At 45.9% G+C, this 24872-nt stretch overlaps 1 protein-coding gene across 3 annotated transcripts in view; it reads right to left on the bottom strand.

Moving 5' to 3' along the window:
• Positions 1 to 24872, bottom strand: part of MOSPD2 (motile sperm domain containing 2) — a 164301-nt gene that overhangs the window by 65845 nt on the left and 73584 nt on the right. For all 3 annotated transcript variants that reach the window (XM_044283710.1, XM_044283711.1, XM_044283708.1), the window contains exons 3-5: positions 11752 to 11907; positions 4814 to 4900; positions 2776 to 2930 (exon numbers count right to left, since the gene is read on the bottom strand). In XM_044283710.1, coding sequence (XP_044139645.1) covers positions 2776 to 2930; positions 4814 to 4900; positions 11752 to 11797 — 288 coding nt within the window. In that variant the 5' untranslated portion in view covers positions 11798 to 11907. The remainder of the gene's footprint in view (positions 1 to 2775; positions 2931 to 4813; positions 4901 to 11751; positions 11908 to 24872) is intronic.

Below are 24872 nucleotides of genomic sequence, written 5' to 3'. Positions count from 1 at the left end.
CACCCCCTGGGGCTCTGTGAAGAAAGGGGCTCACTGGTTTTCTGCTTTGGGTTTTGCCTCTGGTCTTCCGTTGCACCATGGTTCTCTGGAAATGCTACAACTTTTGCCTACCTGCTTACTGCTGTGTCCTGTTTTCATGACGTCCCGGACTACCTTCGGCCTCCGGCATGTGACAGTGGCCTTCCCTAAACTTTTGTTTTCTTTGAATGCACATGTCAAACTGTTCAGTGTTTCAGTACTTTTTGCACAACTTGCTGTTCTCTAACAAGGAGCTTATTGGCATTTCCTGATTCAATCAGAATTGGTATTTAAACAGTCCTCCTCATCATGCTGTTCACATTTTGACATCATGAGACCAAGACGACACCTACCAATTGATCTACAGTACCTCGCCGTTGCAAGGCTTCAAGCAGGATGTTCTTAGACAGAAGTGGTCACTGAGCTTAGAGTGTCATCAGCAGGTTTCAACAGAGATACAGAGAGACTGGAAGAGTCACAGAAAGACATAGAAGTGGACATCCTTTGGCCACATCCCACTCTGATGACTGCTTTATTGTGAACAATGCTCTGCGGACCGGGATTGTTAATGCCACACAACTCTAGGCACGTTTAAGATAGGTGAGAGGCACCTAAGTCTCACGTCAGACCATTCGAAACAGTTTACATCGGCATGGTCTGTGTGCTAGATGACCTGCAAGGGTACCTGACTACACCACCAGGCACAGGCATTATCGTCTGGCATGGGCCAGGGAGCATCTATGCTTGACGAGGGACCAGTGGGCCTCAGTGCTGTTCACTGATGAAAGTTGATTCACGATGAGCAGAAATAATGGCCCATAACTATGTTGGAGATGTCAAGGAGAGCGCTATGCATCAGCCACTGTTGTCACCAGACGAGCCTTTGGTGGTGATGTTATAGTGTGGCAGGTGTGTCCAGTCAATACAGAACTGCCCTACACTTTGTGAATGGTACGGTGACAAGTCCATACTACTTGAATAACATCATTAATCTAGTCATTGTTCCTCTGCATGAACAATACAGGCCTAATTTCATCGTCATGGAGGACAATGCGCCATCTCAACGAGGTTGGAACATTAAGGAACAGCTGCTGGAGACTGGGGTACCTCAAATGGAGTGGCCTGCCCTTTCTCCAGACCTGAATCCCACTGAAAACCTATGGGATCAGCCGAGTGTAGAGGCTCGTAACATTATACCCCAGAGAACCTCAATGACCTGAGGACCACCCTTCAAGAAGAGTGGGATGCCATGCCTCAGCAGAAAATAAGTCGACTTGTGAACAGCATAAGACATCGTTGTCAAGTTGTAATTGATGCTCAAGGCCACTTGACAAGTTATTGAGACAATGACATTTTTTGTAGGGGTATACCCAGCACTGGTGTTAGCTGGTGTTTCAATAAATTGTTAGAGATGAGGAAATCACCATTGCTTCTACTTAAATGCCCTACTTTCATGATATATCACTGTAGCGTGAACTTTTTACCTTTTTCCATACATTTCACCCTAAAGTCAAATATTCCTAACTTTTTGTGAGTAATATAGGTGCACCCCAAAACAGTACCATTAAAAAATAAAAAACTTTCCCTGGAAAAACAAGCCCTCATATGGCTGCATCGATGGAAAAATAAAAAAGTTGTAGCTCTTGGACTGAGGTGTCACGTTTTATTTTATTCCTGCCTGTGATAATAGACGACTGCTGAGAAGCGATCCCTACAGAACACGAAGTGTCAGGCTATTACGCGGCTCAGTGATCAGAGTTAAAAATGCACAGTTTCATGATAGATGGTGACAATGAAAACTTAAAAACAAAAAATCTTAAACAGTCTTTAACAAAAACTGCAAAAAAAGGATGTCATTTTCTGATTACCTATTCCCTTTAAACTGTACCACCAGTGAAAAATAAAAAACTTCACAGTGCTCTTAGTTCCTCATGTGAAGCAACTAAGTGAAGCCTTTCCACTCAGAGGTCAGTTGTTTGTGAAATAGGCAGAAAGACAGGTCTGCAGCACAGACAGAAGGTTATTATCATAGTCTATGTTAGAGATACAGTGGAGCTGTAGCCCAGTCACCGATCACGTTCCAGAAGCCTGCCAGCTTATATCACTCTTCTCCATCAGCCCTCATACTCAAGAAACCACTTACTGAAATAAATGCAGATGCTGCTGAGATCACAGGACTTTATTAGATAAAACGCTCTTACTACAGACACACAAACAGCTGTTCATTTTCTATTTAGTTAAGACATTGATGTTATTTTAGCTAGATCTCTCAGCAGGGGATGTGTAACTGCTGCGTTATGTAGGTCTTCTCCCGCTCTACCCTGTACTGAAAAAAATAGGAGAGTGCAACCTGTACGTGAATGAAGGCAATAAACCGTATAGAGCAGTCAACTGTCAAAAACTTGGATTTAGACAAGATGCACTACCTAAGGGCCCACTCACACAAACCTCTGCCGTGTGTTATCAGTGTATGCAACAGATTGCACAGACATACATACTAATGGTGCTATTAACACCACAGTTTTTTGAGCATCTCCTGTCTTGGGCCATGTCTTAAGGAACCAGGTTTGTGTCCTTTATGGACCTCACAGACTATTTTTAATATGGACGTGTGAATAAGCCCTAAGAAGTGTTCAAGTTGTTGCCTATGATTTAGAGAGGATTTCCAATCCAAAGCACACAATGACCATACATTAGTAAACCAGCAGCATCTGTGAAATTCAGTTATATCACATATGGTTAATGTAGGTAACTTACTACGTTAGTAATTCCGCACTCAGCCATGTCAAAGACGACAGTCAGTAGTTTTCCTGGCTCCCTTTTGGCATAACGCTCCAACCAAAACGCAATGCATTTCTTCTTATCCTCATTTGTTTTGTTATCTCGCACATGGAGCTTTACTCGGAGCCAAACTAAATAAAATCAATAAACATCCAAAAATTAGTGCAAATTATTTTTATAATTATGGTATTTTTTTTTCTTAGAAAACAATATATCAATCTGCTCAGCTCCTTCTGCTCTAAAACATACTGTTCGGAGATCAGACTGCATGTCTTAAATGACCGGTTCCCTTTTAAAGGGTTTTCTGGGATATTTTTTTACTGATGGGCTAACAGCTATAGGTTATCAGTAACTGATTGGTGAGGGTCCGACTGATCAGCTGTTTGAGAAGGCACCGTCGCTCCTGTGAGTGCTGCTGCCTTCTCGCAGCTTAACAAGCACAGCGCCGTACATTGTATAGAGGTTGTTCTTGATATCACGCTCAGCCCCATTCATTTCAATGGGTCTCAGCTGTGCCTAGGTCATGTGACCGATGAACGTGTCGTCACTCGACCTAGGGAAAGCTGCGAGTAGGCTGTGGCACTACTGCGAGCGCCGCTGCCCTCTCAAACAGCTGATCGGCAGGGGTCCCGGGTGTTAGACCCTCACCGATCGGATACCGATGACCTAAGTCATCGGTACTAAAATCTTGGAAAACCCCTTTGAGTGACAGAGAATAGCCTGATATGTCATCTGGAGCTATATAATAACAGGATGCTATAGTCTAGTTGGCAGCTTTATGACAGTGTAACCTAGGTCTATGGGTTGTTTATAGAGCACAAAATCTTACGAAATCCAAATTACAGTAAAAAAAAAAAAATGAAAAAGCTATTTACAAATCAAACACAAAGTAGATATTATTCATAATGCAACCGAAAACAGAAACACTGACAAGTACATCTCCAGCAAGTTTCATATGACCAGGAAACAAAGAAGCCAGTCATCTTGAAGAACAAGGTCTGGCCTCAGAATTGGTCACAAGATTATTGCACACGCCAGGCTAAAACAAGGCGGTAATGAAATATCACACAGATTTAGGTCTGCGTTAAGTGGAACATTAGCCTGTAACATCATGAGATTACAAATTAAAGGGGTTTTTACAGTAATTATTTTTTATTAAGTGCCCATGTTCTGCCCCCTAAAACAGAAGATCTATATTTACCCGCTCCAGTCCTCCGCCATTTACATCCATCTAGCCATGGCCATGGTCATATTCACTGCTCCAGCCAGTGACTGGCTTCAACAGTGATGTGGCCACAAGCAGCATGTCACCGCTGAAGCCAGTCATTGGCTGGAGGGGTGCCTGGGACTGTGCCCATGGCTAGCAGGATGTAAGCAGCGCAGGAACTGGAAGATGGAGACGGCACAGAGGACCAGAACGGCGTGGATCGGGTCAGCATGAATCCTGTGTTTCAGGTGGCATGCTGGAGGCACAAAAAATACTTATTACCGGAAAACCTCATTAAGTTCCATGGCAGTAATGATGTAGGACCTTGGATGAAACACAAAGCTTTACATCATGTCCCAATATTTCACCCATCTCACTTGTCCTAATTTCTTCATTATACTTATTATTAGATAAAGCAAGCACATGAATGACCCCATTAGGAGATGAGGATGACCTCCAGCATTTTATATTTGGTTTAATAAGCTACATGACCCAGCCTTCACTTCATGGACAAGGCTTCAAGGGGTTTTCCAGGCTCAAATCCCTTTATAATTAGGGTTAGGACCATGTTGTGTTTAAAACGGGGTGACCAGCTCATTATCTAATATGTATTGGGGCCTCCTGACTGATGGCAGAACTCAGGGAACGGACGAATTGGACATTTTTGAATTCAACATGCCCATAACCATAGGCCAAACGAGCATTAGGATGATGGCTATCTAATAAGTACATATGGCCCATATTCATAATGTTGGGACATTGATCAGGAACTAAATTTGCTTTTACATTTTACATCTTTAAACTTACACAGTTTGTTGCCTTCTTTATCATAGCCATGTAGGTAGACAGCTCCGACATCAAAACACCATCTGGGTAGAACAGACTCACTCAAATCTGGGAAAAAAAATAAAAAGAAACAATCATGAGAAACTTTAGAGAAAAGAAAAAATTCTGGATTTCTCTACACTGGGGTATAGCGCTAAGTTTGACATCTAAGCGAGAATTACGGTAGCTTTCAAGTACAATCCTTGTGATTAACACTTACAGATCACGTCTATAGAGAAGATGATGCTCCACAGGGCAGAGACTTCCACATGATAGAAAAATTCTAAGGCAAGGTAATATCAAACTGTTCTCCTGGACCAGATGTGTGTATAACAGGCACAACTCTGCACAGCGGCTTAGAGTAGTCATCACTGTACTAGCTGTACAGACTGGTCATGCATCAAGTTAGACACTACCAGGAACATGAAATCAGAGAGGGAAAAAAAACACCACAAGAAAGGAGTGGAAGTTTCTGGATGAAGGACAGAGGCTTATTTCCAGTTTGAGCCTGATGAAGGCACTAGTTCAGCGCCAAAACATGTAGCCTGTGGATAAAACTGGAAAAACAAGCCTCTGTCCTACATCCAGCGGCGCCCATTTATTCCTTGGCTTTTCTTCTGAATTTAATGTCCGTGTCTATAGAGAAGGCCAAGACAAAGACCGTAATAAAATAATATTGTCAGGACCTACACTAGAGTCTGGTGACCAGCTACTTGACTGTCTTAACCTTATCAAGGTCTACGGTCATAGATGTACCTCAGAACTTGAACAAAATCATTGACCCACTAACCAGAGTCACCATCTGGAGGAATCTTGCTGTGCTAGGACAGCTGGGGAGACAGTCCGACTGCAGACAAAAAAATAAATAATGTCTGTATATCTTCAAGAAGACATGGAGATAGTTCTTTAAGATATATTCTTTATCTGGATTTTCTTAGGATAGTGATTCTTTTGTTGGATGCCACACTTTTTTTCTAGCTCAGAATTGGACTCCTAACATTTGTGAGGAATGGTAAACTTAAAGGGAACCTGTCAGCAACTTTACGCTGCCCTCACTGAAAGCAAGCGGTTGCAGAGAAGCAGCATTATAAACCAACCTGGGCATGGAAAACAGTCACGTGAGTCTAAGACTAGTCAGTTATTCATGAGGTCCTGCCCACACCACCAACCAACTGAGGCTTGCCTGTTCTCTCCTAGAAAAAAATAAAAACTAAGGAGCAAACTGCTAAACATCAGTACGGGGGAGGGGGAGGTTAAACGACGAGCAGGCCCTCATGAATAACTATGACTCTTCTCAGGCAGCTGTGACTCTTTTCTAGGCTCTGGCTGCGATCATTACAATACTGATTCTCAAAAACCACGTATTTTTAGCTTGTGAGTGACGTATCTGCCACTACTTTATGCTGCCTCATCGAGAGGGTTTGCTTTATAGGGGGTTGTCTCATCAAGACCATCCTATTTAAAACTGAAGCCAGTAACTGGCTGATTACCACAGGTCTAACTTTGGAAAACCCCCATAATCAACTTTTATCACCAAGGGAAAATGCGGTACTGTATGGCGACCATTAAAATGAAGCTTGATGCCACCTTAGTCACTTTGTATCAGTGGCTCTTCAACACTGGCTAACAGAAGGCATCCCAAACAATGGGCTCTTCTCGGTGATGTCCATATGCCCTAAATATTCAGCACAGAAAAAGCCCAATGCTGAAGATTCCCATAATATTCCAAAATGTATTTCATCATTAAGGCCAGTTTCACACTGCCGGATCCGTACTACCTTTTGCACACATGCACTCACTATAATGGGGAGAGGTGGAGATCCAGCCACAGCATGGCAAATATGCCGAAAGTTGGATATTTACCGTGCTGCGGCTGGTCCCCATTATAGATAATTGGGCTGGGTGGACTCCCGGCAGCACATGTGTGCAAATGGTAGTATGGATCCGGCAGGGGAACAGCTTAACGCCAGTGGGAAACTGGCCTAAAAAGGCAAGGTTTTGGGCGTACAGGGCCTTTTCCGAGCGCTCATCTTGGTGTGAAAAAGCCCCTGTGGGTCCGAAACGTGTTTTCTGATGAGATAAATTGCAGCCATTGTAGAGTAGGATTTCTACAAACACAAACCACTGCCTGAGAGAATTTTTTTTTTTTTGCTGGAGGCCTCCTTTGAAATGTTTTCTTTTTAAATTAATGGAAAAACTGTGAGAAGTGAAATGGATTGCCTCAGCTCGCAGACGAATATTAAGCCGTGTACAAAGCACTCCTCCATGTTCTCATGAACCTGCTTCTAAACCTGGCACTAATGCTAATCTACAAATACCTTCCACATTAACTTCACTTGGAGAAATTCCAGTAGAACAATTAAAAAACACATGACCGCCAAGTGAAAAAAAAAAAACATCCTGGAGACTCTGACATCTCATTAATTTATTAGCACAGGAGCTTATTGGCAAACTGTAATAATCCGGTTCTGCTAGAGTACAGTATATACAACATTCATAGGCCAATTTATGGGTTACACAACTAACCTTTGCAAAATCTAAGCCATACACATACTCAACCACTTAACCCTTTTTATATATAACACTAAACAACCAATTACATTTTTACATGATTTGTGATAACTGTACTCCCTTTAGGGGCTGATATTGCATGCCTGGGCGCTATATAGCAAGATGCAGTCTTCATTAGACATGACATTGCTTCTACATTATCTTCCCACAGGGGCAGACAGTTTAAACACCCAGGATAACCAATGAGAGAGAGAGACGGAGAAGGGGGGGGGGGGGGGGGGGGGGGGGGCACTCGTGATATTTATATATAAAAAAAAAAAAAAAAAAAAAAAAGGAGTGTCTATCAACAGCAGAAGGCGTTTGCTGGAGCTCACTGGGAGTTATAACAGTTACCTAGTCAAAACATTAAAACTTAACATTGTTTGGGCCCCCCTTGCGCAACCAAAACAACACTAATCTGTTGAGGTATGGACTCCACATGACCCCTGAAGGTGTTCAGCCTTAAGGGGGTTTTCCTGTACTTAGACATCGATGACCCATCCTCAGGATCTTATCGGTGAGGGTCCGACAGACCGACACCTCCACTGATCGTCTGTTTTTTCGGCAGTACAGCACTGTAAAGTAAATTAAGCCAAAAGCAGAAGGCTCAGTCTACGGTTTAGTGACTGTGCCGGGGTACTGCAGCTCAACTCTATTCAATTGAATGGAAGGTAGGATGTAGTACGCTGACAAGGGAATATACACAGTGGATGTAGTCTTCTGTCCACTGTATAGGTTTCCACAAACTACAAGTAGCAGCACACAAAGACGCATGCTAACACATGACGCATGCTAGAGAAATGGATAATTGTAAACTGCATTACTGCTGTGCTTACTATATGAAAATTAGAAGCTCTTTGTGCACATTTGTGGATAAAATTGTCTTAGGCCCTTCTATCAAGGACAAGGTGGCTTCTAACAGACGGGACCTACATTACCAGACTTGCCTCTCCTGGGCTTTTGGCCTACAAAATTTCAGGGCAATGTAGAATCCATTAGATTCAGTTAGTGTAGGTGCCGTCTGTTGGAAGCTACCTTGTCACTAGTAGATGGGCCTGACACAATTTTGATCAAAAAGGCTGCGCAAAGAGCTTCTAATTTTCATAAAGTAAGTATAGTATTCACGTTATTAGCATTTGTCTGTGTCTTGTCCTTCTTGTTGGCTTTTACATTGCAGCCATGGTAGCGTGCACCTGAAGTCCTTTTTTCTATGCTGTTTGGAGGTTCTGGTCTAACTTTGTTTTTTGCACTGTATCATGCTCGAAACAGCTGATCAGTGAGGGCATCGGACCCCCACCTATCTGATCCTGAGGATAGGTCATCAATATCCAAGTAGTGGAGAACCTCTAAGTTTTTCAGCAATCTGAGCTACAGTTGGGGATCGGACCACACGTATCAATTAACCTCGAGTGCCCATGAGCCTATCGCTGATTTGCTAATTGCTCAACCCTTTGTTAGATACTAACCACTGCAATATTGGTCCTTGCACTTGCCGAGATCCTTATGCTTGTTTAGATCATTATATATATGATCTATATACACACATAAAACTCAAATGTAAAATTCTTGATAGCAAGTACGGTTTGAAGCACCTTTCCTAATTTGCTGTTGGGGGAACTTTTCTAGGCAAGGATATCTAGAGGTTATGAAAATTACTAATATAACAAAAGGAAGGTAAAATCCCGGCTTGTGAATTGCAGCTTGTCTTTTGAATGAAAAATGTGTGTTTAATGATTAATGTCAACAGGGAATTGGGCTTTCTCCTGTGAATAGTGAAGCACAGGAGGCACAAATCAGAAGACTTTAATGTTATAACGCAGCCATTGTCTCTTTACTGTCTGCTAAAATATTGAATTTCTATTACGGGCACGCCGCACGTTGGATCGCTGGAAATGAAATCCGACTTTGCATTCCCCATAAATCAGGTGTGATAAAGTGCAACAATCCAGGTTCTATGGGCCTCTGTTAGTGCTATGAAACAGACAATTAAAAATCAATATAGAATATACAAACACAGCCACGGCATAAATCCTGTATATGTCTGACTATACTGCAGGTTACCATGTGCGGCAAGACGTTATAGGAAGGTCTGAGGCCGCTTTTAGTGTTTGATCAGTGATTTCCATCAGCTCCATTTACCTTTCTACAGCCGTCCAATAGTCCAGAGTATTTTATATATTTTCCATATCAGGTCCCAGTGATCTCTGATTAAATGGGTTGTCCCATCTGGACATATTCACAGGATTGGCTATAAACGTCTGATAGGTGTTGGTCCTACTGGACATTTATGGTATATCTGTGATTATGCCGTAAATGACCAGAAGAGTCAAAAAAATAAAAAAATAAAAAAATAAAAATCAATAACAAAACTGAGTTTATTCAAAACATTTCCATTAGATATAATAGAGGAATGAAAAAAAAAAAAAAAAAAAAAAAAGGACTGAAGTTTTATGGGGACTCTTAGGATTATTTCCCATTTGCGTTAGACATCTCCGCAGGCTGTTGCAGCAGGGTGAAGCCTTCCGAAGATGTCCAGATGCTACCAGATACCCGCCGGTAAATTAACTATAATGGTTACCCACGGAGATCCAACCGCTACCCAGCAAACATGCCGAGAATTGGCTGGACAAAAAACACTGCACTAACCCCTACACAGGGATCTAGACTTCGCTGCAGGGAACCAACCAAGTCGCTACCTCCTGGAGTAGTTTCGAGTGTAGTTGGCAGCTGACCCACAGGGCTCAGAGACAATGGTGCAGGGACTGAAAGGTCAGGCAATAGATGTAGCCAGGAGACCGCCTAAGATCATGGCAGGCGGTGTACTAGTATATTCGTGAGACAAGACCGAGGTGAGGGCAGGTGACAGTAGTTTCATCCGAGAAACAGGCTAAGGTCTGGATAGGCGGCTAGAAGTCAGTAGTCAAGCTGAAGTATGGTACATGGTCAGTCAGACAGGAATACACTTTTGCTGGTCACAAGGGAACCTAAAGATTAGGCACCCTCCAACTGGACAATGTGACTCGAGTACCCAAGGACTGCCAGTCATTGGTTAGGGAAGAATTTGGACACGCACACTGGCCCTTAAAGGGAACAGGAGTGAGCACAAGTAACAGACCAGGAGACCTTAGTAACAGGATGCAGGCCTTAGCCTGCAGTACTCACAGAAGATGCCGGTGGCTGGGACTGTCGCCGCCAAGAAGAAAGCAGAGAACGGGCCCGGGATGCAGGTCGGGAGAGGAAGCAGATGGTTGAGTAGCACTGCCCCCATGCCCACCCAAGAGTAGCGGGGCAGCAGAGGGCAAGGGTTGTCAATACAACAATCTATAATTCACTCAAATCTCTGGAGTAAATTATAGTAAATATGTCACGCAATGGTTGGCACTTCCCCTCCCCCTACAGTCTTCCTCTTCTCACCTCCTTTGATATGTAGCCAAAATTACAAAAAGTTTGTGAATCATGATGCTAATATAGCATGTGTCATGGTGGTAATCATACTTACCTACTTACCTGATCCCTTCTGCATCGCTGGCCCAAATCAACAAACTATTTGATTCGAGTTGTGACCTCTGCAGCTAATGAGGCGTCACCCAAAGACTGTCCTGCAGCTGGTCATGTGACAGGTGTCAAAACAAGATTTAGACACTGGGAGGTCAAGGACCTGCAGAACCAGCGATGATGTCAGAACCCAGCAGTGGGGGATCAGGCAAGTATGATTACCACGGCAGGTCCGGACATTCTAGGGGGTCTGTAGAAAACTTCCTCTCGGGTGAACAACCCCTTTAATAAATCTTCCCCATGATGACATTCATGACTACCGATTAGCGTCAGTTCCTTAAATGGGGTTTAAGGTTTATGAAATCGATGGCCTAAGCTTAGAAATAAAAATTTAAAATTGGCTTTGGAGCTCAGGTAAATGCTGTGGCCTCTAAATTTTTACTGGCTGTCTATACTTGGCGGATGCACAGGGCATTGTAGCTTCATCTCGGACATCACAGCCCTTTCAGTTGACCAGGAGAGGTGATTTGGACCCCCATCGATTTTATACTGAAGGGCTTTTGGATAAGGCTTCTTTCACAGTGCCGGCAGGAGTCTTGGCTGGCTGGTCAAAGCAGAGAACAGCCTGCCAGAGCTCGATGGATCCAGCATTGCATGACGTTACCGAAATGTCCGTGCAGCGGTATTTGTCTGGTCAAATCCCAAATTATAGTTGATGGGGACAGCAGGCATTCTAGTAACGTCAGGCAATGCAGGATCCAGATAGCTCCGGCAGGCTGTTTGTTCTCTGCGGAAATATTGCCGGCAACATGAAAATAGGCCCAAGTCTACGACCAGCTTACCATTCATTGCAATTGCCGTCTAGGGAAGCTTACCGTTAATGTTTATTTCTTTTCTCCATCGGAAGCTTTCATCAATCATCTTCAGTGCATCCTCTACCACATTGCGCCTCCAATACACATAACTTTCCACCCAGGCATCGTCCTTCTGTAGTCTTTCCACATCACGGGAATCATATTTACTGGTGTTGTCTGGAAGGAGAACAGTTTAAGTAATTTCTGTACATGATATATGCTATGAACTCAAAATCTACACTAAGCCAATAGCTAGAGTAGGAAACAGAATAACAATCATGCTTGGGTAAATGTGCAGGATTCTGGATTCCCGCTCCCTTTTCCTTTGTTCACATCTCAGCCCATCCCTTTCTTGAACTTGATGGTCATAAGTCTCAAGTATCAAAACTTGTGCTGATAATTGTGGAGGAATTGTCTGTAGCCATCAATCACATTCATGGTTTTAATTTTCCAGTGCAGACTAGAAAAAAGAAAGCAAATCTCGGGTTTTCAGGCTGAGGGTGCATGTTCACGGTGGAGTTAGGAGAAGTAGCTGTAGAGACCACCAGTGTTCGTCTGTACGGCATACATATTAGGACATCCTCAGACATCATCCACAACTCCCTCCTCCGTCAGGCAAAACTCCCTCCCCTAACTCAAAAGTCCCTCAGACGTCAGTAAAAAAAATAATACCTCCTCCATCAGCCCTCAGCCTAAACGCTATCAGCCGTCTGATGTTAGACATCTGGTGTCTGACATTGGTTGTCTGGGGAGGGTGCGGCACAAACAGTGGCGTACATACAGGGGTCGCAGTTGCGACCGGGCCCGGCCGCCTGTGGACCCCCCTGGCCCTGCAGTCAGTGTTCCCTCTAAGCTGCGCGGGTGGGCGGTCGCGCAGAAATTATTGTTGCCCCGCTCAACCACATTGCGGCTCAAGCTGCTGGCAAAATGCCAGCAGTCAGTGCAGTGACAGTGTCAGAAACATCTGCGTGACGGTGCCAATGTCCTCCTCGTAATCTTGTGTGGCAACGCCTACCAAATATTGCCGCCAGGGGGTCCACAGGCAACTGCGACCCCTGTATGTACGCCACTGTTTGTGCCGCCCCCTCCCCAGACAACCAATGTCTGACACCCGATGTCTTTACACCTGACCTCTGACGGCTGATGGAGTTTGGGCTGAGGGCTGACCCCTGATGGAGTTTGGGCTGATGGAGGAAGTATTTTATTTTTTTACCGACGTCTGAGGAACGAGGGACTTTTGAGTTAGGGGAGGGAGTTTTGGCTGACGTCTGAGGTAGGAAAGAGTTTTGGATGAGGGAGTTTTAGCTGAGGTAGGAGGAAGTTTGGGCTGACGGAGGAGGACTGATGGAGTTTTGCCTGACGGAGGATGGAGTTGTGGATGATGTCTGAGGATGTCCTAATATGTATGCCGTACGTCTGGCTATTGGGTGTGTATGGCCTGCTAAATTACAAGTTCTCACAAGATTTCTACAAGATGGTTCGCTTCAGGAATATGCAGAAACAACATGACTAAATTTACAGGTGCATCATATTTGTGGTTAGCATTAAAGGGGTTCTCTCAGAACGACAAAGCATGTCCATCGGCTCCATTAACACATATGGATATCAGGGTGGAAGGCATCGTACACTTGAGGTGCTCCCCAAGGTTCCAGAACGAAGTGCTGCTCCTGAGGACTCTGGCCTTTCATACAGTACTTAGAGAGAGAGACGTTAAAGGGGTTGGCCAGCAGTCGACTGATTTTTGATTGGTGGTGGTCCCACTAGTACAGGGTGGTGGTATAACTAGGGGCTTAGCGCTAGCACTTTATCTTTGTCCTCAGTATTGAGGTCCTATGTGTATTGATGTAATATGGTTCCAATATGTAGCAGGGGCTATTTCATCACTTTGTGAATTTACATAACTATATATTATTTATGCTATTGGTTTTCATTTTTTTGTGTTTTCACTGTGCACATCACTTAATGTGTTCACTTTGTGATTCGCCATTTATTCATGCACTTTATATAGGCCTGTATATTTATTTACACGAGTAGTATATATAGATAGGGCAAATTTTTTGGTCATCCTGCTATGCATCCTTTTTTTTTTTTTTTTTTTTTAAAAGCATCCGATATAGTATAGCATGCATACTTCTATTTAATAACATCATGGGTAGCGGAGTAGATTATACCTGCGCATGCGCCTGACTGCTGCACTGGCTGAGTCTGGATTGCTGGAGCTTGCTAATGCAATGCTCATGCGCCAGTGCATCTTTTGAGGCGCTGTACATGTTGCTAGCATTGGACGTCTAAGTCCAAGCGGGAGGAGGCTCAGTCACTAGCCTGACATCAGATACACTGAAGTCAAATGATGGCTGGGGCTTTAGCATCCGGAAGCTAACAGTTAGGATCCTGACCTACTCCTTCCGATAGGCAAATTCTGTAGCTTATTATCACACATTTAATAACTTATGTGTTTTTTGTCTTTTGATTGGTCCTGGGTATTTATGAACAGCGTACCCCTCAACACACACCTTAACCCCCCCCCCGGAGAAAGTGACAGCGAAACATGTGTCGGGGCTGTGCCATCGTTTGGTATATATATTTTCATCAATATACATCTTTGTGTACGCGCTATGCAGGTTGTGTGCGCTATGCAGGTTGCAGTTTACATGATGGTACAGTCATCATGGGTTTGTGTCGGCTGATTTCATATTTTTGTACTTTATTATCCAATTATGAATGAAGATGAAGTTGTAGTTTCTATATATTTGGCAGTGTGTGTGTGTGTGTGTTTTTCCGACAGTAGAGGCGTTCATTCCTGTTTAGCATCTGCCTATATGATGTAGGCAGGCCGCTAAATACCGCTTTCTTAGCACAAGTATGTGTAGATAAAACAACTTTAACATACCAAACCTATAGAGCAGGCGAGTTACTCAGATCATATCTCACATGTGACAACAGACAGAACCTTTCAGTAATCCTGACGGAAACCTCGATGTCCAGCAGCAGAGAGACTGTAAAGCCAACTCTAATACCCACCACACACCTTCAATAGCTGCCATTCAGCCAACAGCCATCTCTCCAGACTACCCTATACAGGGAAGGAGGAGAGAGACGATCCCAGACACTCCCAGTTGCTTAACCCCTGGGAGAGCAAAAGGTTTGGTCGAAAATATTTACTTCACCCTGTTGTAGGAGAGTGTCACAAAGTGGGGGGAGGGGATGAACACCAGAATGACAACAGAAGGAAAATGACCAGAAACTAGGCCTCACGGCTAGAGAAAAGGAAACGAGGTCACCACCTAGGAAACCCTAAACCTAGCCCTGACTCCTGTCAGTATGAATAGACCCTGAAGGTGAGAATATACATACACCGGAAACCTAGGCCCTAGAAACCCTGGAAAGCCTTAGGAGTAGTGACATGGTGTGAGACCACTGGTTCCTTCCCAGATGAACGAACTAGGGTCTCCCTGAAGCCTAGGAAACAACGAGCAAATGGGAACAACAAAATACAAAGGGAAGTACACTTATCTTCAATAGAAAATAGATCAAAATAAAGCAGGAACACAGATGAGGAACTCACACCAGCTCTGCCAACTCCAGGCAGATAATATCAACCGCATGGTATGAAGTGCGAGTCCAGACTAAACAGGGGAGCAGTAATGACCACAAGCTACACCTGAGACGAGAGGTGAGGTCATTACCAACAACACTGCAACAAGTAAAAACAGATTAGGCCTCTTTCACACTTGCGTTGTCCGGATCCGGCGTGTACTCCACTTGCCGGAATTACACGCCGGATCCGGAAAAACGCAAGTGTACTGAAAGCATTTGAAGACGGATCCGTCTTCAAAATGCTTTCAGTGTTACTATGGCACCCAGGACGCTATTAAAGTCCTGGTTGCCATAGTAGTAGTGGGGAGCGGGGGAGCGGCATACTTACAGTCCGTGCGGCTCCCGGGGCGCTCCAGAATGACGTCAGAGCGCCCCATGCGCATGGATCATGTGATCCATGCGATCACGTCATCCATGCGCCTGGGGCGCCCTGACGTCACTCTGGAGCGCCCCGGGAGCCGCACGGATGGTAAGTATGCTGCTCCCCGCTCCCCACTACAGTTTACCATGGCTGCCAGGACTTTAGCGTCCCGGCAGCCATGGTAACCATTGAGAAAAAGCTAAACGTCGCATCCGGCAATGCGCCGAAACGACGTTTAGCTTAAGGCCGGATCCGGATCAATGCCTTTCAATGGGCATTCATTCCGGATCCGGCCTTGCGGCAAGTGTTCCGGATTTTTGGCCGGAGCAAAAAGCGCAGCATGCTGCGCTATTTGCTGCGGCCAAAAAACGTTCCGTTCCGGAATGGAAGACATCCTGATGCATCCTGAAGGACGGACTGTCCATTCAGAATGCATTAGGATAATCCTGATCAGTATTCTTCCGGCATAGAGCCCCGACGACGGAACTCTATGCCGGAAGACTATAACGCAGGTGTGAAAGGGCCCTAAGCTGTCAGATAACCTAACGTGCAGCCAGTCTCTCAGATCTTCTAACCTCTGTCACAGGAGGGACCGAGTCAGGAGCGCACTATACACATCAAACTGGTTCTGTCTGGCAATACACTAATGGGGGCCTTAATATCATTTATCATTATTTATACTATTTTAGTGTTTTGGGTGTAGTTTTGGAGCAAACCGACATTTCCTGATGAACTAATACTTAGACAAACTTCCAAATATGTTGTGACCGACCTACTTGTGCTTTGCACCTAGTATGACAGTTTTGGTAGTTCAGCTGTTTTGGTATTAAGCTTTATTTATCAACTCTGACTTTTTGAGAAGCTGCAAAACTTATGTGCAAGCTGCCTGCTCTCCTGACCTGCAGTAGTTGTAGCAGGAGAAAATATGGAATACGATTGTGCAACAGCAACAAATTTAAATGCCATATTTGATGTAAAAAATTTAAATCAAAACACCATAAAAAACATGACTATTTCTAACAAAGCTAGAACCAGCCCTGTACCTCACATGGATCCAGAGATCTTCCCATTCATTGCTCTGCTATATTTATATCAAGCTGGCAGCTCAAGCGGAGTGTCCTTTCTAGGGATCGACCGATTATCGGTTTTACCGATATTATCGGCCGATATTGAGGATTTTGACTGTTATCGGTATCGGCATTTATTTTGCTGATATTCCGATAACTTATGGGGAACACAGATCGCGCTGCTGACAGCGCTCTCCGTGTTCCCTCTGCAGCACAGGGGAGAAGGAAGCAGCAGGGGAGAAGGAAGCAGCGTCTCCCTCCCCCTGTGCTGCTGCTGCAGCCAATGGGAGGACAGGGGACAAGAGAAAGGGAGGGGCTGTGAACAGGAGGCGGGAGCTGCAGGATCACATAGCCGACTCCCGACCTCTATGAGCTGTAGCTGCGATCCTCGGTTAACCCCTCAGGTGCCGCGGATCGCAGCTACCGCTCATAGGAGGTCGGGAGCCGGCTATGTCATTCTGCAGCTCCTGCCTCCTGTATATGAATAAATTAGAGATTTAACTTCATTGGTGGCGCAGTGCGGCCCCCCTAAGCCCCCAGTATTAATCATTGGTGGTGCAGTGCGCCCCCCACATTAAAAACATTGGTGGCGCAGTGCGCCCCCCCACCAGTATTAAATCATTGGTGGCAGTGGCCACATGATCCCCTCTCCCCTGCTCCTCCGATCGGAGCCCCAGCAGTGTAATCCTGGGGCTCCGATCGGTTACCATGGCAGCCAGGACGCTACTGAAGCCCTGGCTGCCATAGTAAGCTCCATGCTGCTGTGTGCACAGAGCACAGAGCAGCAGGGACAGTGTGATCTCCTATTCACCCTGATAGAGCTCTATCAGGGTGAATAGGACAAGGGTTCTAGTCCCTAAGGGGGCTAAAAGTTAGAAAAAAACAAACAAACAAAAACTTAAAAAAATAAATAACCAAAATATTAAGTATAAATGAATTTTTTTTTTACAAAAACAAAAAACTACACATTAATAATAAACATTAATTTTAAGCAGATTTGTGTAGGAATTTTTTATTATTTTTCTTTAAATGAAAATTTCCAGAATATCTGTATAAATTATCGGCTATCGGCCTGAAAGTTCACAAATTATCGGTATCGGCCCTAAAAAAAAAAAAAAAAAAATTAAAAAAAAAAAAAATCTATAAATCAGTCGATCCCTAGTCCTTTCTGCTGCAGCTCTTTCCCTGTAACAGCCACAGCTTTTGACATAAGATAAGGGGGTTGACAGTTTTAAAGGGTATGGACACGTTTGGGCAATTATTTTTTATTATCATTGCATTCTAGTCATTTTGGGCTAAAAATAATTTAAATAAATTTTTAGCAATTTTTGTGATACATGCAGTTTAAAGTTATTCTATTTGCAGACTATCACTCTTGAGATCTCCTGACCTCATAAACACTTATGTAAGCCTTAGGCCTAGTTCACACGAACGTTTTTTTTGCGAGTGTACGGGCCGTTTTTTGTGTTTCGTATACGGAACCATTCATTTCAATGGTTCCGCAAATAAAAACAGAATGTACTCCGTATGCATTCCGTTTCCGTATTTCCGTTCCGTTGAAAGATAGAACATGTCCTATTATTGCCCGCAAATCACGTTCCGTGGCTCCATTCAAGTCAATGGGTCCGTAAAAAAAACAGAACACATACGGAAATGCATCTGTATGTCTTCAGTACCAGTTCCGTTTTTTCTGAACCATCTATTGAAAATGTTATGCCCAGCCCAATTTTTTCTATGTAATTACTGTATACTGTACATGGCATACGGAAAAACGGAACGGAAAGGAAACACAACGGAACAGCGGATCCGTGAAAAACAGACCGCAAAAATATTTAAAAGCCATACGTTCGTGTGAACTAGGCCTTAGGCTACATGCACACGAACGTTGTTTGTTTCCGTGACAGTTCCATTTTTTTTTTTGCAGATAGGATGCGGACCCATTAATTTCAATGTGTTTCGCAAAAAATGAGAAAAAAGATGCGATACAGACCGCAAAACACATACGGTCGTGTGCATGTAGCCTTAAAGTGTGCCTGTACTTTGAAAAGCTTTTGCTATGTCACAGAGATATATTCTTGTCCGTTTTAGGCATTGTTATAATGAAGGGAAAAAAAAAAACAAAAAAAAAAAACACGGATGGCATCCGAATGTCATCATTATTTTTTTTTGCAATTTGTGGACCACAAAACACATACGGTCATGTGCATGTAGCCTTAGGGTCCACAATACACCCTGCCAGCACCCCCATAGAACTGCCTATATTTGTCCGCAATTTTTTTCCGGAGTCGTGGACCAGAAGATCGGGGGCGTGCTCCAGAATTGCGGAAAGAGAATGAATGGGTACGCAATTTGCGGAACGGATGCGGACTCATTCTGCAGACGTGTGAATGGACCCTAAGGGCTCATGCACACGAATGTATTTTCTTTCCGTGTCCGTTCCATGGGTCCGCAAAAAAAACAAACAAAAAAAAAACTGAAGTTACTCCGTCCGTATTTCCGTTCCGCAAAAAAATAGAACATGTCTTATTATTGTCCACATTACGGACAAGTATAGGGATATGAAGGGCCAGCTGTTCCGTTCCGCAAAATACAGAACGCACGCGGATGTCATCCGTATTTTTTGCGGACCAGTCGTGTGCATGAGCCCTTACTGTTATCAGTTTGATAAGAGTTTGGCTATGATCATCATTTATGAGGTCAGGAGATCAAGGCCTCACATGAGTCATCAGATAACAAAACTCAGGAAGAATGGTCTGCAAATAGACTTATTTTTAACTGCGTGTATCACAAAAACAGTTGAAAATTATTAATAAAGATCAAATGAAACAATTATTTTAGCCCAAATGGAGTAAAATGCAATCATAAAACATAATTACCTCAAAGGTGTCCATAGCCTTTAAATTGAGCGCTTTCAACCACCTCAGTGAGTTGGACAAGAAAAAAAAACAAACAGCAGGTGCCGCTATACAGATACATTTTATTGAATAAGGCTACTTTCACACCTGCGTTCGGTGCGGATGGGTCTTGTATCTGCACAGACGGATCCGCACCTATAATGCAAACGATGGTATCCGTTCAGAACGGATCTGTCTGCATAACAGCTTTTTCAGATCTGAGTTTTCAAGATCGTGAAAACTCAGATCCGACAGTATATTCTAACACAGAGGTGTTTCCATGGTGATGGGGACGCTTCACGTTAGAATATACTATTAACTGTGTACATAACTGCCCCCTGCTGCCTGGCACCACCTGATCTCTTACAGGGGGCTGTGATCCGTACAATTAACTGTCTGTGGCCGGCCGACGCTCCTCCTACTGGTAAGTGACAGGTCTGTGCGGCGCATCTGCGGCCGGCCACAGACAGCGCAGGTAAGTATAAGCTAAGTAACCATGGCAGCCAGGACTGCAGTAGCGTCCTGGCTGCCATGGTAACTGATCGGAGCCCCAGCGATAACTGGGACTCCGATCGGAAATGCCGCTCCGCTGCCACCAATGATGGGGGAGGGGGGTTTTGCTAATACTGGGGAGGGAGGCGCACTGGCCACCAATGCTAATACTGGGGGGGGGGGGGGGGGCGCACTGGCCACCAATGCTAATACTGGGGGGGGGGGGCCGCACTGGCCACCAATGCTAATACTGGGGAGGGGGGGCCACAGTGGCCACCAATGCTAATACTGGGGGGGCACAGTGGCCACCAATGCTAATACTGGGGGGGGGGGGGGGAGGGGGGCGTGCTCCGGAAATGCAGAAAGAGAATGAATGGGTACGCAATTTGCGGAACGGATGCGGACCCATTCTGCAGACGTGTGCGGCACCTGAGGGGTTAATTGTGCGGATCACAGACCCCTGTAAGAGATCGGATGCTGCCAGGCAGCAGGGGGCAGTTATGTACACAGTTTTTAGTATATTCTAACTTGAAGCGTCCTTATCACTATGGGAACGCCTCTGTGTTAAAATATACTGTCGGATCTAAGTTTTCACGATCTTACTCAAATCCGAGAGTATATTCTAACATAGAGGTGATGGGGACGCTTCAAGTTAGAATATACCATCGGATTGGAGAAAACTCCAATAGGGACTCCTGACTTTACATTGAAAGTCAATGGGGGACAGATCTAGGGCTGCAGTAAACGAATATTTTTGTAATCGAGTATTCTATCGATTATATTTCTCGATTCATCGAGTAATCTAATAAGAAAAAGCTACTTAAAATAACGTACGTAATTAGGTATGTATAAAGTTATTGGTTTGAAGGGGTTAATAACTTTATACATGCCTAATGCCAAGGTGCTTCCATTAACCCCTCCAAACCAATAACTTTATACATGCCCATTGGGTTTGGAGGGGTTAATGGAAGCACCTTGGCATTAGGCATGTATAAAGTTATTGGTCTGAAGAGGTTAATGAAAGCACCTTGGAGGTGCCTTCATTAACCCCTCTCTAAACCAATAACTTTATACATGCCAAGGTGGTGCTTGCAGCCTCCATTAACCACTCTCTCTCCATCTGCTTGCCCCCAGCCTCTGATCTGCTTGCCCCCAGCCTCTGATCTGCTTGCCCCCAGCCTCTGATCTGCTTGCCCCCAGCCTCTGATCTGCTTGCCCCCAGCCTCTGATCTGCTTGCCCCAGCCTCTGATCTGCTTGCCCCAGCCTCTGATCTGGCCCCCCCCCAGCCTCTGATCTGGCCCCCCCCCCAGCCTCTGATCTGGCCCCCCCCCCCAGCCTCTGATCTGGCCCCCCCCCCCCAGCCTCTGATCTGGCCCCCCCCCCCCAGCCTCTGATCTGGCCCCCCCCCCCCAGCCTCTGATCTGGCCCCCCCCCCCAGCCTCTGATCTGGCCCCCCCCCCCCAGCCTCTGATCTGGCCCCCCCCCCCAGCCTCTGATCTGGCCCCCCCCCCCCAGCCTCTGATCTGGCCCCCCCCCCCAGCCTCTGATCTGGCCCCCCCCCCCAGCCTCTGATCTGGCCCCCCCCCAGCCTCTGATCTGCCTCCCCCCTCCCAGCCTCTGATCTGCCTCCCCCCTCCCCCCAGCCTCTGATCTGCCTCCCCCCTCCCCCCAGCCTCTGATCTGCTTCCCCCCCTCCTCCCCCAGCCTCTGATCTGCTTCCCCCCCTCCTCCCCCAGCCTCTGATCTGCCTCCCCCCCTCCTCCCCCAGCCTCTGATCTGCCTCCCCCCTCCTCCCCCAGCCTCTGATCTGCCTCCCCCCCCTCCTCCCCCAGCCTCTGATCTGCCTCCCCCCCCAGCCTCTGATCTGCCTCCCCCCCAGCCTCTGATCTGCCCCCCCCTCCAGCCTCTGATCTGCCCCCCCCTCCTCCCCCAGCCTCTGATCTGCCTCCCCCCCCTCCTCCCCCAGCCTCTGATCTGCCTCCCCCAGCCTCTGATCTGCCTCCCCCCCCCTCCTCCCCCAGCCTCTGATCTGCCTCCCCCAGCCTCTGATCTGCCTCCCCCCCCCCCTCCTCCCCCAGCCTCTGATCTGCCTCCCCCCCCCCTCCTCCCCCAGCCTCTGATCTGCCTCCCCCCCCTCCTCCCCCAGCCTCTGATCTGCCTCCCCCCTCCTCCCCCAGCCTCTGATCTGCCTCCCCCCCCTCCTCCCCCAGCCTCTGATCTGCCTCCCCCCCCTCCTCCCCCAGCCTCTGATATGCCCCCTCTGGTAACGCAACCCCCCCTCCCCAGTATTAATCATTGGTGGCAGTGGCCACAGGGTCCCCCTCCTCCCCCCCATCATTGGTGGCAGTGTCAGTTCCGATCGGAGCCCCAGCAGTGTAATGCTGGGGCTCCGATCGGTTACCATGGCAGCCAGGAGTCACGCTACTGAAGCCCTGGCTGCCATGGTATGTTAGTAGTGAGCAGAGAGCAGCGCATTATACTCGCGTGCGCTGTGGCCGCCGGTCGCTCCTTCTTCTGTCTGTGCGGCGGATTGCTAATGCTTACAGCATTAGCAATGCGCCGCACAGACCTATGAGAAGGAGCGACCGCCGGCCACAGCGCACATGAGTATAATGCGCTGCTCTCTGCTCACTAACATACCATGGCAGCCAGGACTTAAGCAGCGTCCTGGCTGCCATGGTAACCGATCGGAGCCCCAGCATTACACTGCTGGGGCTCCGATCGGAACTGAAACTGCCACCAATGATGGGGGGGAGGAGGGGGACCCTGTGGGATATGGCCGGCACATTCATTGGTGGTGCAGTGGCCAGTCCCTCCCCTCCCCTCCTCCTCCTACTTGGTCTTCAGCGGCAGCCGCGCACAGTGGGGAGGGAGAGACTCCCTCCTCCTCCCTCAGCTGTGCCGGCCGCTCAGTCCTGCCTCTCTGGCTCCGGAGGGCACGGAAGCGGTGAGTGAGACGCTTAATTTCACTCCCGCTCCGTGATCACGTGATCTGAACGATTCCTCGATGCAGGGAAACTGCATCGATGAATTTTTTGACTCGATTTAATCGAGTTATTCGAATAATCGTTTCAGCCCTAGACAGATCCGTTTGCAATTGTACCATATTGTGTCAACGTCAAACGGATCCGTCCCCATTGACTTGCATTGTAAGTCAGGACGGATCCGTTTGGCTCCGCATGGCCAGGCGGACACCAAAACGCTGCAAGCAGCGTTTGGGTGGTCGTCTCCTGAGCAGGACTTACATATACATTGATTTCTTAAGAGAAAGCCATACTTAGGCTACTTTTACACTAGCGTTCGATCGGATCCGTTCTGAACGGATCCGCTCATATTAATGCAAACGGTGGATCCGTCTGCATTCTAACTTAGAAAAATTTTCTAAGTGTGAAAGTAGCCTGAGCGGATCCGTTCAGACTTTACATTAAAAGTCAATGGGGGACGGATCCGCTTGACGATTGAGCCATATGGTGTCATCTTCAAGCGGATCCGTCCCCATTGACTTACATTGTAAGTCGGAACGGATCCGCACGGCCAGGCGGACACCCGAACGCTGCTTGCAGCGTTCAGGTGTCCGCTCACTGAGCGGAGCGGAGGCTGAGCGCTGGCAAACACAAACAAACACACACTGTCACATGATCATCTCCTAGCTCACACAGCCAGGTTACCACATTCATATTGTCATATTTGCTGGACCTTTTATGTCACCCTTGAACTTACAGACATTCAAGTGCGGATATTTAAATATACAGTGCATGTGCCAAATTCTCATAAGCGATTGTGCCCTTTTCAAGAGCAGAGCTCTAACTTAGTAAAAGTCTATGTTAAAAAAAAAAAAAAAAAAAAAAAAAAAAAAGATATAGTGTTTGCAGGCGCCTATAATAGATGCTTTATGAAGGCGAGTTGTATGGCTTTCTATAGGGGTCTACATAAGAACAGTGACCTTACAGAAGACTGTATGGTTGTGCATATATCAAGCACTCCCTCCTAGCCGCCATGGGGGATGCAGTTACATTAGTCCAGGCGCTCTGATTTCACTACATTGCTATAAAGTTAGAGCTCCCCTTGTATACAAAGAGCAGAGGCGGTGGTGACACACGCCTGGCAGTGTCACTCGTCACCCTGTAAATATGACCGACTGTCCCAAGCCTCAGCCCTCATGTGACATCCTGGTACTGATGCCAGCACATTTAGCGTTAGTTGACAGTCTGTATCTCCCTGTTTGGTTCTAGAAATTTACTTGCCTTTTTTTTCTAGGCCTCTCATGTGTTACTACCAGAACCTCTGGTGGATGGAGATCATACTACACATATACCAGTTGTACTGGGGGAACATGGTGCAGTAAACACTTAAAAGGGGGCTTTCTGGTTGCTTTATGTAGATGGACTATCCTCAGAGCTGTTAACTGCAGCACAGATTGCAGTTAACGGGGTTGTACCATGAAAAAAAATGGTACAAAAAGGTCAGGAGATCTGAGATAAGAGCTACAGATGAGACATCAGATGAAGGGATTTAAAGAAAAACGGAAAATGACCGCTTGTAGACATACAGATTTTTAACCCATGTTTCCCAGAAATGGTTGAAACTGATTTTTAAACCAAAATGAGTAAAATGCAATCATAAAAAAAGACCCCAGAAGGTGTCCATAGCCTTTAAATGTAGAGAATAAATCTCAGAGCTACAGTCAGGTCCATAAATATTGGGACATCGACACAATTCTAAAATTTTTA

Source organism: Bufo gargarizans, chromosome 3 (genome assembly GCF_014858855.1).
Source record: "Bufo gargarizans isolate SCDJY-AF-19 chromosome 3, ASM1485885v1, whole genome shotgun sequence".
Taxonomy (NCBI): domain Eukaryota; kingdom Metazoa; phylum Chordata; class Amphibia; order Anura; family Bufonidae; genus Bufo; species Bufo gargarizans.
The sequence above is the reverse complement of the archived record's forward strand: the minus strand, read 5'-3'. Positions and strand labels throughout refer to the sequence as shown.